Source organism: Hemiscyllium ocellatum, chromosome 22, assembly GCF_020745735.1.
Source record: "Hemiscyllium ocellatum isolate sHemOce1 chromosome 22, sHemOce1.pat.X.cur, whole genome shotgun sequence".
NCBI lineage: Eukaryota > Metazoa > Chordata > Chondrichthyes > Orectolobiformes > Hemiscylliidae > Hemiscyllium > Hemiscyllium ocellatum.
Window position 1 is genome coordinate 36,919,801 of NC_083422.1, and position 16,072 is coordinate 36,935,872.

The 16,072-nt window shown below is 40.3% G+C and overlaps 1 protein-coding gene across 1 annotated transcript; it reads right to left on the minus strand.

Moving 5' to 3' along the window:
* Positions 1 to 3,751: 3,751 nt before the first annotated feature.
* On the minus strand, positions 3,752 to 14,140 carry bag3 (BCL2 associated athanogene 3). Its single transcript, XM_060842436.1, has 4 exons — positions 13,879 to 14,140; positions 8,458 to 8,829; positions 7,228 to 7,737; positions 3,752 to 4,575 (listed from the first exon to the last, which is right to left on the minus strand). Exons 1-4 carry the CDS (start codon positions 14,056 to 14,058, stop codon positions 3,877 to 3,879), a joined length of 1,761 nt encoding a protein of 586 aa, XP_060698419.1. The 5' UTR covers positions 14,059 to 14,140; the 3' UTR covers positions 3,752 to 3,876.
* Positions 14,141 to 16,072: the final 1,932 nt, after the last annotated feature.

The window sequence follows — 16,072 nt, forward strand, 5'->3', positions numbered from 1 at the left end:
CTCTGTATCTGTGTCATTTTAAAAGTAGTTGTTGATGGGCCAAGTGGCGTCCTTCTTGACTGCAACAATTTTGTTATTTTGAGAAGTAGAATTATCATAAAAACATCAAACCACATTAAAGAGTAAGTTGTGACAAAGAGTAAAATAGAAGTAGCTTTTTTTCCCCTCGAGGTGTGTAGTTGTAGGTGATTATGAATATGAAAGATTTGACTGCTGTGGTGTAACATAAATGATTGTGGATATGTACAAGCAGTATTATATTTCTGACAGAGTTGATGAAGTAGCAAGATCTGAAGCCAAGCTTGATTCAGTTTTAAATTTATTCAGAGAGTGAACCAATACCAGAGTACAACTTTTAACTCTACTCTTCAAGTAGTGTGAATACATTCCTTTCTTTAAGTGCTCAAGTAATCATCCAATCGAAGCCGCTCACCTACATATGTGTAATGCTAATTTATATAAATAACATTGGCCCAAATAACACTGAAGAAATAGAACCAATGAGCTCGAAGAATAAGTGGAAAAATTACTGTGCTGCATGTTGCAAAAACACCGTTAACTTCTATTAAGAAAAGGCACTGTCTCCATTTCAAGATTTTTGGCAAGACACTTCTGTCTGGGATAGGAGAAGAGCCATGTGCCAAATACATAACAATTGCGTCACCTACAAATTGCATGACAATGAATGGTGTTATGATTTAATAATATTGCATAATGTGTTTGAGAATATACATGCTTTAAAAACACTTATTGCCAAGCAATTTTAATTTAGTATTCATTTGCATTACTTTTAAATGACTAAATTTATAAACCATGCAATTCTCGATAACAAGTGGAAGCGTGTATACTTAGAATCATACAGCATGGAAACAGACCCTTCAGTCCAACTCGTCCATGCCAACCATGCTTCCCAAATTAAACTAATCCTATTTGCCTGCATTTGGCCCGTATTCCTCTAAATCTTTCCTATTCATGCACCAGTCCAAATGTCTTTTAAATGTTGTAACTGTATCTGGCAGTTCATTCCATATATGAACCACCCTCTGTGTGAGAAAGTTGCACCTCAAGTGCATTTTAAATTTTTCTCCGCTCACCTTAAAAACACGCTTCCTAGTTTTGAACTCCCCCACCCTAGGGAAAAGACCTTTGCTATTCACCTTATCTGTGCCCCTCATGATTTTATAAAATCACACCTCAACAGGAAGAAAAGTCTTAGCCAATCCAGCCTCTCCCTATAACTCAAATCTTTGCTGAATCCTCTCCAGTTTGATAATGTCTTCTCATAAGGGTTCTGAGGTTAAAAAGAGATATTTTGACCTGAAAGAAAGGCCTCTACTTAATGGCTGAATAGAAAAGCAGCACAGCCAGTTTGTTGGAGAGCAGGCAGCCTCAGCTGAATTTAATGGCTGGGTCTCATTCTCATTCTGCCTGCTAACCTCCTGACCAAAATGACCCAGAAACAACAGAGCACCGTTAAAGACATGCTAGTCAGAGACAGCCAACAGGCATCAGATAGAAAGGCTCTTAGGAAAGCAGAAAGGAGGAAGGGGTGGGAAAAGGTCAAAGCTTTCCTTGCAGGGCTCAGAGTTCTTTCAGATGAGGTTACATATTCCTGAAGCTTCAGAACTTTCTGTAGTGTTTTCTCCCTTTTTAAAATCAGACTATTCTCTAGGCTTACACGGAAACTAAAAGCAAATAACAAACTTAGGATACTGTCCTTCTGGCCCTGAATGCTCTACCCATACATTGTAACATTTGTCAATTGGGCTCCAATAATGTGATCAGATATTAATTTGCACTTATCTAGCACATCTGTCTGCATTCGAAGCATTGCAATCAGCCATATTGGGATGGGAAAATGAAGGGAAAGTGCGCTTCCATTTTAACTAATCTTCTGCCAGATCTCCCTTAAAATTGGGGCCCATGTTCCAGTACATTCTTTACCCATGATTTATCACCCATTTTATTCCTAGATTTCTGTCTTTGGTTACATTTGTTTAGGAAGTAATTGCTAAATAGTAAAGTGTGTCTGAACTATGTTGCAGACGCAATCATCTTTCTAGCAATTTGGGCGGCATGGTGGTACAGTGGTTATCACTGCTGCCTCACAGCGCCAGAGACCTGGGTTCAATTCCCACCTCAGGTGACTGTGTGGAGTTTGCACGTTCTCTCAGTGTCTATGTGAGGTTTCCTCCCACAGTCCAAAAATGTGCAGGTTAGGTGAATTGACCATGCTAAATTGCCTGTAATGTTAGGTGAAGGGGTGAATGTAGGGGAATGGGTCTGGGTGGGTTATGCTTCGGCGGGTCAGTGTGGACTTGTTGGGCCGAAGGGCCTGTTTCCACACTGTAAATAATCTAATTCTTCCTTAAGATGGGGGTCTATAAAAGAGAGCATGGATTGTGTACGAAGTTGATACTTCTTACACTGAACATCTACTTAGGATGTCAGAAATAAATATTCATGTCATAAATTTCCTCTTTCAAGTTTACTTAAAATAGTGTCATTGCTGGAGAAAACATTTTCAGGGTTCTGAAGAGAGTTCACTGGACCCAAAAAGTTTCCTCTGCTTTCTCTATGCAGATACTGCCAAACCTGTTGAGATTTTCCAGCAATTCCTGTTTTTGTTTAAAACATTTTCATACTTTTGTATCAATGACATATCTTATAATAAAAGGTATTACTGCAACATAACAGTGACACTGCAATATTCTATACATGTATTATCAAGCTTCAAATGCAGCTATTAAAACTTTCTCATTACAAAAAGCCTTATTTAATATAATTAAAAATCACACAACACTAGGTTATAATCCAACAGATTTATTTGGAAGCACTAGATTTCAGAGCAGCACTCCGAAAGCTAGTGTTTCCAAATAAACATGTTGGACTATAACCTGGTGTTGTATGATTTTTAAACTTTGTACACCCCAGTCCAACACCGCACCTCCAAATCATATTTAATATAGATTTTTAAATTTGTTGGTGACATTAAACTCTTGCCAACACTTGGCTTACACAAATGTCACTGATGTTTGACATTGTTCCCACCAGAGATGCAGGCAGGAGTCAGATGTACAGTGACCAATGTTAATTGTAATCAAAATGGATTACAAATGAAATTGATCGTATGCTCAAAGACATCAATAAGCATCTGTGTATGCGGTATTCCAGTATTACCTATGAAAGGTAATACTGGAATCCCGCGTACTTTAAAAGTCTTCAAAAATTAAACTAGGATTATCTTTATTTTAAAATGCGTTAGTTTGAGTAAGCAACATGTAAGCTTAAAATTAAATTTGATTCCTTGCTGCTTACAAAAAATATTGTACATAATGCAAATGCAATCTGAATTTATTGCTTCCTTTGTAGAATTATAGAAACCTTTCTATATCTATAAAACTCATACTTCAATGTCCAACACATTTCAACATATTTGTTCATAAAGTGCCCAACAGTGATTAAACATACTTCAGAGGCAATAAAATGTTTTGTTTTTACTTAAATAGTACTTTTGCAGTTTATGAGGCTTTTTAAACTCACCATCATGTGGCACATCATGTTATTTTGGTTAGGTTGATCTTAAGGGTGATAGTGGATTAAATACAATGCAAAACACAGGGGCATGCTTAATACGTGTTTCAGTTCTTCAGTAAGATGAATGTATTTTTTTAAAAGTTGATCACATGTAACCAAAGACTTGCATGGTTCAACCCACAAGCTTCTGACATTCATAATTTTCTTTCCATGTATTGATGGCAGATAAAGAATATTGGGGCACAAAACAATGAAAAAGGCTTGCAATGGCATGCATTCATAAAACATTTCAACACGATTTTAAAAATGACTCGAGGGTGCATTTATGATGTTAAAGGTCTAATGTTCATTATCAGTCGAAACGTGTTTAATGTTGCAAGCATCATTAGGCTTTCCTGGGTTCATTTCACTTTGGTCTGTTTCCATTTTTGATTCTGGTGCATCAATTTTTGTGCATTTTTTGTCATCTTCCGCATAATCCATTTGAGTTGGCTTCTCAATTACTCCTGGCTGAGGTTCAGAAAAGCTTTTCACTTCTAGGCCCATGTTGGCTTTCTGTTCCAACCGTTCCAAAAGGTTTTGAACCTTCTTAACACCATCTCTTCTGGCTTGTCGCACATCATCTCGACCCTCAGGGTCTACTGAATCAAGGGCCAACAGCTCTTTGGTCAGTAATTCTTCAATCATCAGATAGAGTTTATCTGTTCCCGCTCCTTCAAATCCGTTTACATCTGCTTCAAGCCTATGGACCTTTTGAAGAATTTTCTCTACTTTTACCAAACCAGGATGCTTCTCAGCCTCTTCATTGGGGATAGTTTTCTTGTCAGGGACAACGGCCTCTTCTTGATGGGTGACGGTCTCTGCAGTGGCTGGGGCTTTCCCTTCAGCTTTCTCAGTTTTAGGCTGGGGTTTATGTGGTTGCTGCCTGCTGACTTGAATAGGGATATAAGCTGGAGGTTGCACAGACCCATAAGAATTAGCTTTGTTCTCCTGTTGTGTTCTGGCTGCCTCTTGATGCTGAGTTCTTTGCTGAGGAACCTGTAATAATTGAGGAAGGGAATTACATGGTTAGTTAGCTCAATGCATACTGTACCTTTACACGCTTATGCTTTCATTACTTTATGTAGATTTCGAATGACACTAGTGAGTAATTTGGGGGAATCTCATCAAATGAATGATTTGGCAGCTTCAGTTTTGGTTTTCCGAGCTCTATAACTAACACGTTCATGGCCAAACTAATGCTAACCCCTTTGCAGTCTGTTGAGCAAAATACCTCTACACTTGCTTCCATTTTCTGTCAAAATTTCTTTAAACAAAAAGCAAACACACGCCAAAACTGATCAGCTCATCTTCTCATCATTATTGTCAATCCATACATAGAATCATTCCCATTAGTATCAATAGCCTTTCCCGCCTATTCCAGAAACATATTACAATTGAGATAAAACAATTCCTTTACTTACTTCTACCTTCTTGATTTTTAACCAATGATATTCATTTCTGAAGTTTTGCCACTTGAAAAATATGCTCGATCAGTTTTGTCAATCCTATGTTTAACTCTTGAGATAATTCAGATTTTTTAAAAAGATAAATTTGAACTTCTTTAACCTTCCTTGATAACTTAAATCCCTGAAACTTTCAATTATCTTGATGTCCCACTCTGCACTATTATTTAGCTGCAGTAATCTCCTTCCCATGTCTATCTGACTATAATTCAGCAACGTGAGTTAAACCAGACTCATATTTTATATACTGAGTTGAAAATGTGTTGCTGGAAAAGCGCAGGTCAGGCAGCATCCAAGGAGCAGGAGAATCGACGTTTCAGGCATGAGCCCTTCTTCAGGAATGAGGAAAGTGTGCCAAGCAGGCTAAGATAAAAGATAGGGAGGAGGGACTTGGGGGAGGGACGTTGGAAATGCGATAGGTGGGAGGAGGTTAAGGTGAGAGTGATAGGCCAGAGTGGGGGTGGGGCCGGAGAGGTCAGAAAGAAGTTTGCAGGTTAGGAAGGTGGTGCTGAGTTCAAGTGTTGGGACTGAGACAAGGTGGGGGAGGGGAAATGAGGAAACTGGAGAAATCTGAGTTCATATTTTATATACTTTACTTAGCAACAAGATAACTGTTGCTCTACAATGCTCCTATTGCTGCTTAGCTAAAATAGCCATAGATTCAGATTAATAGTGACATAAAAGAATGGTATCACTGTGATCTGTAAGAGGCAGAAAGTGTGATTTTACTTCTGCAACATCAGAGGACGAAAATGGCAAATGACATGACATATTCAATCACAGACTTAAGCTCAGATCACTTTGTTATTTAGCTCTGTATGCATGTTCTATATGTCCTTCTACCTCTGAACTGTATCTGTTAATGATTGACTCCATTAAATAAAAGGTCAATTCTGCTAAATCTGGGGATTGATGGTTTACACAGATTTCTATTTTGAAGTGATCTGCAAATTTGGAGGTTTTCGTTAGGATGACATATTTTATGCCATTTATTGAAGTAGCAGAAGGCTCAGTGCTCACTCTCAGCTGAGAGTCTGATCTAACTGTATCCTATTTTGAACTCATTTATGGCTGAAAGTTTCCATTTATAGTTATCCTCTGTTTCTTGGACAGAATTCCCTAAAGTAAGGAAAGCTTACAGGATCTCCAGTGCCATTTCCTTATGCAACAAGTCATTGTCTTTAAAAGCAATCCATGGAGGAAAGCATTTTGTAAAATATCAATATGATGCAACATTATATTTTTGCAGGAATTTATTTTCATTATGTGCTGCAGTCTCAGTACCTACAACCCGTGAATTCTCCATTGTGAAATGACAGTTTTTACTGCAGTGTCACAAAAGTTGTAATTTTACCAATGTTTCAGTGAATCCCATCTTCAGTGAGATGCACCAATCTCTGCTTGAAATCAGGGAGCTGACTAAAAAAAGATAGTGAAGTCTGAACATTGCAGAGATCTTACACTGAAGCTATTCAGTTCACCACAGACCTTTTCTACATTATTTTTGTGAGAATGAAGCTGCCTAACGGGACTGAGCTTTTAAAACAAAGTGACATTTTCCTAGCTTGTTAATATAACAATGTGTATTCAGGTCGATTGTTCAACTTTCTCTTGGTACCTCAAGATTTAACATTTTTTTAAAATGAAGTTTTGTTTCAAATATGTCATACAGCGAGGAAACAGATCTTTTGGTCCAACTAGATTGAGAAAGTGAGGACTGTAGATGCTGGAGACCAGACAGCACCTGAGGAGCAGGAGAGTTGATGGTTCAAGCATCAGGAATGTCTGATGAAGAGCTTATGCTTGAAACATCTGTGCTTTTCTAGCACTAACCTTTTGACCCTTGGTCCAACTAGTCCAACCACGTTCCCACACTAAACTAGTCCCATTTGCCTGTGCTATTCATGTTCTTAAATTTCTTTTCAATGCTGCAACTGAACCTTCCTCCATCACTTCCTCTGGCAGTTGACTCACAGCCGAACTACTCTGTTTAAAAAAAAAGTCAGCTCTCACATCCTTTTTAAATCTTTCCCATCTCACCTTAAAATAAGACCCCCTAGTATTGAACTCAGCCCTCCTAGGGAAAAAAATCCCTTGCCATTCACCTTTTTTATGCCCCCTATGATGTTGAAGTGCATTATTAATGCTACATGTCAAGCCATTTTATCAAACCATACCAACTTACCTGTGGTCTGTCCACACCTGCATTGGTCCAGATGGGTGACTGTGGTCGAGCACGTGAAGTAATCCGTGCTGGAGAGCTTTCGCGACTTGATGCTCCCTTCTGAGTCTTACGTAGTGGTGACTGTGCTCCAGCTCGGTTTGTTCCCCAGTCTTCAGGAGAAAGTCTGTAGACAACTGGCTGCTGCTGGATTGTACTTGGTGTTGGCTGCGAAGGATACTGTACATGTGGGTCAGTCTGGTATGCTTGCTGGCTTGGATATTCAGCCTGCTGCACAGGGTGATGCGTTTGCTGGCTTGGGTACTCTGCCTGTTGCACAGGATGATGTGTTTGCTGGTTCAGGTGTTGAGGTTGGTGAGCAGGGTGATATACCTGCTGAGTTGGCTTTACTCCTCTTCCTTCATGGATCACAGGTATAGAAATATACCCAGAAGGTAACTGGGAACTTCCTAAGCTTGACCGGCCATATTGCTGAGGTGGAAAGGTTTGGGGGCTCGTTTGAGACTGTGAATTCTGAAATCAAGGAAGATTGTTCCTGTTATTAAAGATTTCAGTTTTACAAAAATAATCATTTCAATTACCCAAGAATAATATAAACTGGATTGATGAAAACAAAAAAAAAGACAAATCAAAGAACTGCAGATGCTGGAAATCAGAAAGAAAAACAGACATTGAGGTGATGTAGCCAGATCTGTTGAGTTTTCCCAGCAATTTCTGTTTTTGTTTCCAATGAAAACAAAGTATAATCTGAAAAACCTCTCTTCGCTTTTTGTGTCTTTACAGCATTATTCTAATTCAATTTAAAACTTAATCACAAAAAATGTACAAGAAGAATGTAAAGCTCTTAAATGGAACATGGTGTGACCTGGTGCAAACAGAAGAGAAAGACAAGAATATCACATCATGAGTCAGCTATTTTTAGTCTCCAAAACATGACAGCCTAAAAATAAAGCCACAATTAGCCTTTTGGATGGAAAACATTTGATTTATTTGTAACCTACCTTGTAATACAAAGAAAGTGTTACACCAAAAGTAGCACTTAGTTTCACTTTAAGTCAGTTAACACAAAGCTTCTGAACTTTTTATGCAAGGTCATATTTATTTCCTAAATTCAGATTCTTAGCTATTTGATTTATTTGTCTTTTCCATTTCTGACTAATCCTGTCATTTAGGCCTTGTTCACAGCAGCAACTTCAGAATGAAATAAAATCTTAAGAAAAGTAGACAAATTACCTCTGACCCGTGCAAGCCAGGCGCCTGGCTCGAGGCAGCTGTTGATGCTTGTCCACTTTGTTTATCTGCCTGTGTGGCTTCAAATGGAGACTCAGCTCGTGCTGAGAGCCTGGACGGAGACTGGGCCCGTACGGGGGAGTGCGCCCGGACTTCAGTTTTAAGTCTCTGCAAGTCAGGCTGCTGAGGTGAATAACGTAATTTTTGCTGATGATGTTCAGGAACTCCTTCATGAATTATTGGGATGGGAATGTAGCCTGGACGAAGCTGAGGACCAGTTGAGCCAAATTCCTTTCCATGTGGTTGTTTGGGGATATCTGATGATGACTGGTGATACCCTGATGGATAAGGACCATTGGAAAATGCTTGCCTTTCCTAGAAATAGAAAACACAAGTGTAGAACATTCAACTACCACTTAATCTTTGAAAAGGTAAACAACTAAACTAACATAGGTCAACTAAAATATCTCAGACGTTTCAGCAAATCCACCCCATTTTCCGTGACACTTCTAGCAGGTTTTAATGCCGTACCCCCATTGCTCAGTATTCACTTTGAGAGTCTGCTCGAAAACAATTTAAAATGAACAAGATAGTATTTTTTGAAATTCAGTATCTAACCTAAGTTCTTGTAGGAAACAATATGTAATAACTGTGCTTCATAATGTCTGGGAAAGCAATTGATTTGTTTGCTCAAAATCAGTTTTGGATTAACTATTTCTCTAGTTTGAAAACTTACAGCATTTTCAGGTCAACAGACCGTGATAATAATGTTATTTTTCATATTTAGCCACTTCAAATTATAAATGCACATGATACAAGGGTAAAATAACAGGTGACAGTTACGATTTTATCCTGGGTCATCGGATATACTGCTGCTGGAAACTGGCAAGACAAGGCAACATTTTTGAAGTATCACATCATGCACTTCTACAAATGTTCACTGCGGCTCCTATATTGAAAAATAATGACAAAAGTAGGCATGTCCTTAATTAAATTCTTTCTTTAAGATTCACTCATTCCTCAGAAATTATGTCAAGTGTTGAGTTCAATTTTAAGCATTATGTCACACTGAGGTTCAATGCCCAAATAGACTTACTGTTTACGTTATTAATCATGTGAATGTACTTTATAGATTAAACATCTGAAGTAACACTTAGCCATAGAAATGTCAAGCAAAGATCATTTCCAACAGAATCAAACCATCTCCCCAATAACATTTAATGGCATGATCATCACTAAATTGTCCTCCACCAACATCCTGTTTGGACCAATGATGAAGGAACATGGATTCAAAAGCAGGTCAGAGTTTGGGAATTGTGCAATTCACCTCCTGACTTCCCAATGCCTATCCACCATTGACAAGACACTGGATGGCAGTGTGATGTAATGCTATCCACGTGCCTGGATGAGTGCAGCTTGAACAATATTCCAGAAGCTCCATCAATTCAGGACAAAGCAGTTTATGTGATTGGCAATCTATTCACCACTTAAAGCATTCACTCCATTCACAGTAGGTGCATAATGGGAACAGTATGTACATCCACAAGATGTACTGTAGTAACTCACCAATTCTCCAGTATCAGAACTTTCCAAACTCACATTATCTACCACCTAGAATGACAAGTGTAGTAGATGCTTGGGAACACCACCAACTGCAAGTTCCCATCCAAAGCATGAACCATCCTGACTTAACTATATCCTCACTCATTCACTGTTATAGGGTCAAATCCTGGAATTCTCTTCCTTCCAGCACTGTGGCATATCTGCATCAGGGGAACTGCAATGCTTTAAGAAGGCAGTTTACCACGGACCTTCTCAAGGACAATTTGGACGGACAATAAACATTTCCCACTTATGCTGACATCCCACGTAAAATTATTTTTAAAATACAAGCAATACTTTATGCTCAATGCAACTATTTGGATCAATTTTTGAGATAGTTCTCATTCCAATTTGTCAAAGAGTCCTAAGTGAACTCCACAGTCTCCCTGTCTCCACAGGAATGTTAAAAGTTTTGTCCTCATCTACGCATCCTCAAAGCCTTACTAGGCTGGGTTGTAGGTAAACCAATAATTCAGTTAGTCAGACCCCAAATGGACTACATCATTTGCTTTTCAGCACACGCAGAGTTACTGCCATCATTACCAGTTCTAAAAGGGTCAACTATGGAACTAGCCTTTATGAACTTGGCTTGTATCTCAGTGATTTTTGATGGTCATTGGCAATCTAACAGTGGGGTTTTAAATCATTGTTCATTTTGGCAAGATAGAATAAGAGAAAGTAAACTTGGGTTATATTCTAGGGACTTAGGTTTGAATCCAAATCATAGCAATTGATGCAATTTAAATTCAATAAAATAAAAATCTGGAGTTAAAAGTCTAATGATGACCATGAATCCATTGTCATTTGTTGAGAAAAAGCCATCTGGGTCACTAATGGCCTTTAGGGAGGAACTGCTATCCTTACTTGTTCTGGCCTACATGTGACTCCAGACCCAGAGCAATGTCATCGACTCTTAACTGCCCTCTGGGCAATTAGGGACAGGTAAGAAATGCTGGCCTAGCCAGCAATGCCCACATCACATAAATGACTAAAAAAAGTACTTCTTCTATTGAGGGAATCCATAACAAGTCAGCATCATCTAAGAATTTAAACTTAGTAATACTTAATTACTGAAATAAAATTGGATATCTGTGCCCCAAAAGTCTAAGTACTATGCTATAGGCTCACTGAAATATTCATGACTCAAATCAATAGATTTCTGTTGGCTAAATATATCACGAGGTATAGAATAGTGACAGGTAAATTGAGTTGAGTTATTGATCTGCAATGTTGTAAATGTAATGTCATGGAATAACAAATAAGTTGAATAACCCCCGCCCCCCCATCCCCCCCCCCCCCACCCCTCCCCCACTGTTCCTATGCCACCTTAACTTCTATAATTGTGACAAACTGAGTGTTCTTTCCAATACCCTCTCATCCTTAAATTTCAGTTCAAGGACTAGAGGATATTGGAAAGAACATTTTCTTACTCATTCAGCGGTCTGAAACACCTTTTCAAAAGACCTCCACCTTTCCTCATCAAAAAAAGCTCTTTTCACTAATTAGAGTTATAGTTCCACCTCATAATTGCACCCTTCAAAACTCTATCTATAAAAGTACTTGGGATCACTTCTATGTTACATCCACTATTTGGTATACATGCTGCTGTTACTTTTGGTCAAAATTTTAATTCTAACTTGCATTTAATCTTGTCGGGCTTCTTTCACCACTCTCAGCAGTAATTGTAGACAAACTAGCTCCCAGTCACCCCTGCTGATTGTTGAAACCAAAGTAAAGAGTTATGTGTATCAATTCCAATTTCCCTTCCTCTGAGCAAATGTCTCCTTTTAGTCTCCCTTCAAGCTGAGAGCAATGACTCAGTCATTTAGGAATCATGGGGCAAGATTCCATCCTCTACTGTCCTGTAGTAGGTCACATTGCTATCTTAGCATTGTTGACCATAAAGATGCCGAACAGCTACTTATATCTAAAATCTCCAAACACATGAACTTAATAGAACTGTGACATGGGATGGAATTTGTTTATACTCAGATGGTTATTTGATTATGAGCTTGCAGCAGGACCATAACTGACTACTGAATCCAAATAAATTATAACATTTAAGATGAATTAGACTTAAAAAGAATAAAATAAAGCAGAGTGGGAAGAAAGAGACAGGAGTTGTGGAGTTTGCTCCAACCCAGAGCTAACACTCCCAAATAAACCAGAGACTAAATGGGAAATGGATAGTGCCCAAACTTCAATGTGGATTTCAGGTTAGTTCAAGATGTCAAAGTCTGCCAAGAATAATAACTATGCGCTTCAATTGCTTCAGAAGTTAAACATTCTGCGAACTCACAGCACAGCGATTCACCCAGTGATTCACTCAGTGACTCCCAACCAAGTTAGAGCTCAGGTACACCTGTTCCCAGAACTTGCTAATCTTCAGTTTGTTCACTTTGGCGCCATTTCACAATGGACTCCACTCCAAGGACAGCACTAATGAAGGCAGGCCAGCTCAGCTTGTTTAACTAGCCTTGCCTGTGCAACTTGATTACTGTAGCCATAAAAACATGCATGATTCTGAATGAATCATCCTCCAATTATATGGGGATATAATATCTTCAGGGAAGAAAATATTCAAATTCTGTTTTTTTAAGAAGCCAATCTTAGCATTTTGGTTATCACAAATCCATTTAGGTACAAGAACTTCATTTTAAAATTTGCTTCGTACAAGACTAAGAGAGCATCAACTTTTTCCATCAAATGTTGACAACTTTGCCCAACTTTCTTAGGCTACAATATCAGTTAAACAAGAAATGCCCATTTCCTGGCGATGTATTCTGGTTAGAAGTGTGCCAGGATTAAATCTTCAGATTGGTATCAATTAAAATCTATTGTCTTACATTTCTTTGCAATTGTTTCAGTATTATTTTTGTTCTGAAATGCATTGTTTCATGCTCCTGATTTTACAGGTGGATTTAAAAGCAGCAGGGAGAGTCTGGTACATATGTAAGGTCCAGCAAATCTATGAGCACTGGGTGAAAAGAAAGGCAGTTTCTAGTTGCTTAGTTCACATGGTAGAAACTTCACTACGTGCCTACGAGCTGTGCTGGATGTCACCACGAGCCAGAGCAGTGTTTTTAACAGCTGACAGCTGTGCAACTCCACAGATCCCTTATGTCTCCAAACTTTCTCCTGACAACTGACTCAGGCAGCTAAACAAGGTGCCCAGTTGCCAGGCCCTAACGGAGGCCAGGCAGACACTGAGCAAATTCGACATCACCTCAGATAGACCCAAATCTTGCTCGGATTTCAAACTGAGGGCCTGCTTTTTTCTGGGGGGGGGGGTAAATGATCTGAGAAACTGAAGCACAGTGGGAGGTGGGTTTGCAGGTGACACTGCAAATGTAGCCCCTTTCAATGAAACCTTGGCCAGGCCGAAAGTCAAAGGTTAACCAGGCAATGTTTCATCAGATTGGACTGCAGTGCGTCACCTAAAACTCAACGTTCATCCCTGACACCATCAACATGCCATTTTTGTTCCTGGCCAAATTGCTGTCAATATTGGTTTAGCCTCAACTCTCATTTTAAGAAAATGAAATAAAGGGGGGCATTGATTGCCCTGTCAAACACCTCGAGTCATTTACCTTTTGCAGGAGGCAATCCTGACTCCCAGGAGGGAATGTTGTGCCAACCTGGATGTTTGTTTGGGGTATAAGCGCCCCAGTCACCCTGGCTTTGGTACACATACACTGCAGTCTCTCCCTCCAGGCTCAAACACAGACACCCTCCCCCCACCCCTCAAAAAAATAGCAGCCCCTCCTTGGAAAGTGTTCGGAAAGCGGTTCAGCCCCGGGGAGGGGGGGACACAGCACTGACCTTCGGCAGATCCAACCTCGGGTCACTCCACGTTGTCGTCCGGTTGTTGTGATCGACGAAAAAGGGCCAGCCGGTCTGAGGGTCAATCTTGATCTCCCAGCCGGGGGGCAGAGCATCGCCGCTGGCCGTCTGATTCGGGGAATTCTTCATTGTAAAGCCGGGCATGGTGAACTGAGCCATCGTAGTCCGCTCTCCCTTCCCTGGAAATATTTATAGAGTGACGCGGGCAGGCAGAGGCTGCACTGGAAAGTGTCTAGAATCTGATCTGGGAGCAATGAGCAATAGGAGACTCGAATATTCTGGCTGCTTCTGTGCTCCTGTGAAGACGATTGGGCGGGATGATAAAGCCGCATTACTAACCCATTGCTGTGCACGAACTGCAGTAACCCGGGGCTGGGCTGCTGCTGACAAAGTCTCCCCAGCTCCCTCCCACTTCTTTCCAAACGGGAAACAGCTTGACGCTTCTGTGTATTGACCAGAAACGGTCTTTCCCCAGCTCGGATCAATTCACATACACCCCCCCCCCCCCCGGTTAATTCATCAGATATTGTTAGGTTGAAGAAACTGTCTCCAAACCCCACTATCCCCTAATATGGTCAAAGTTTTAGCAAGTGGCATAAACTTTTTAGAGGGATTATAAATCATGACAGTTGAGTTTCATTTTAATTGAATGCTGTTTACCCATATAAGATGCATTTCCAAAAGAAAACCATCACTGGAATGACCCCAGCATGACTACAGTCATAAATTCCCTGTCTATTTAATGTGTATATGATCGAACCTGTCAAACCAGATAAAACAAACCCTAAAGAAGTGTGGATGCTAGAAGTCAGAAACAAAAATAGAAATTGATGAAGAAGATCACCAGGTCTGGCGGCATCTATGGAGAGAAAGCTAAGTGAACGTTTTGGGTCAGATGACCCTTCCTCAGAATTAATGGTCTCTGAGAAAAAGTTTCTTTTAATGCAGAGGATAAGGTGGGGTGGGGGGGGGGGGGAGGTGAGGTAAGGAGTAACCAATAGATGGGTAAAATTCAGGGTCTTCTTTGTGGACAAAACATAGATGTTCTGCGAAGCGCTCACCTAGTCTACACATCATTTCCCCAATGTAGAGGAGACTACATTGTGTGTAATACACTAGAATGAGTGAAGTGCAGGTAAAGTGCTGCTTGGATACTGAGGAAGGGAGGAAGTAAACAGACAGGTGCGACACCTACAATTACAGGGGAAGGTTTTGTGGTGCTGTGGGGGGTGGGGAGGTGTTGGGGGAAGGAAGAGTGGACCAGGTTGTCCTGGACGGTACTGGCCTTGCAGAAAGCTAACGAGAGAGGAGGGAATAGCTGTCTGATGGTGGCATCCTGATGGAGGCAGCAGAAATGACAGCAACTGAGCTTCCAGTTGCCTGCCACTGCAACACACCACCTTGTTCCTTGGACAACATCTCTGTCTCAGACGTGTTGCACTGCTACTGTGAAACTCAGTGCAAGCTGGAAGAACATCACTTCATTTTCCACTTGGGAACTGGACAGCTTTCTGGACTCAATATTGCATTCAATAATTTTAGGGCTTGAGGCACCTTCTCCCATCTCCTTACCCCAACCCTCACACACCAGGCCTTGTTACCATGTGGTCTGTTATTGCACACAACCTATGGTTAGCTACTAATAGTCCCTATTCACAGCCATTCATTCTCCTAGGCTGATCAATATCCATTCCTTTGTCTGTCCAACTGTTCTTTTTACTCTTTGGACTCTCTCTCCACCTATTGTTTACTCCTTACCCCCTCCCTCCACTCTCTGTTCTGAATAAAAAACAACTTTGTCCTCACTACAATAGATTCTGAACAAGGGTCACCTGACCTGAAACATTAACTATGATTTTTCTTGCCAGACCTGCTGAGCTTTTCCAGTAATTTCTGTTTTTGTTTCTGTCAAACTTGGTAATAGTTTTTCAGCGGCAGCAGCAACTCGAAGGGTGGGAGCTTGCACCAGGGTCCTGCTGGGAGTGGTGAGTCACTAATTTGTGCTTTTAAATTTGACATCAGTGAGCAGAGATTTCTGGGAAAGAAGGGGCTTCTTATTTTTATTTCCGTCCAGCTATATAAGTCAGTGTTTTCTCATCTAAGTACATCTGCAAGAAGTGCACTCAACTCTCGCTCCTCCAAGACCGTGTTAGGGAACTGGAGTGGGAGCTGG

What these genes read in the sequence shown, in the direction of transcription:
- bag3 (XM_060842436.1), bottom strand. Translation starts at nt 14,058, where the DNA reads ATGGCTCAGTTCACCATGCCCGGCTTTACAATGAAGAATTCCCCGAAT. An exon ending in CGAGGTTGGATCTGCCGAAG is followed by an intron (nt 8,830 to 13,878) that starts GTCAGTGCTGTG and finishes TTCTATTTCTAG; the next exon opens with GAAAGGCAAGCATTTTCCAA. An exon ending in CTGGCTTGCACGGGTCAGAG is followed by an intron (nt 7,738 to 8,457) that starts GTAATTTGTCTA and finishes CCTTGATTTCAG; the next exon opens with AATTCACAGTCTCAAACGAG.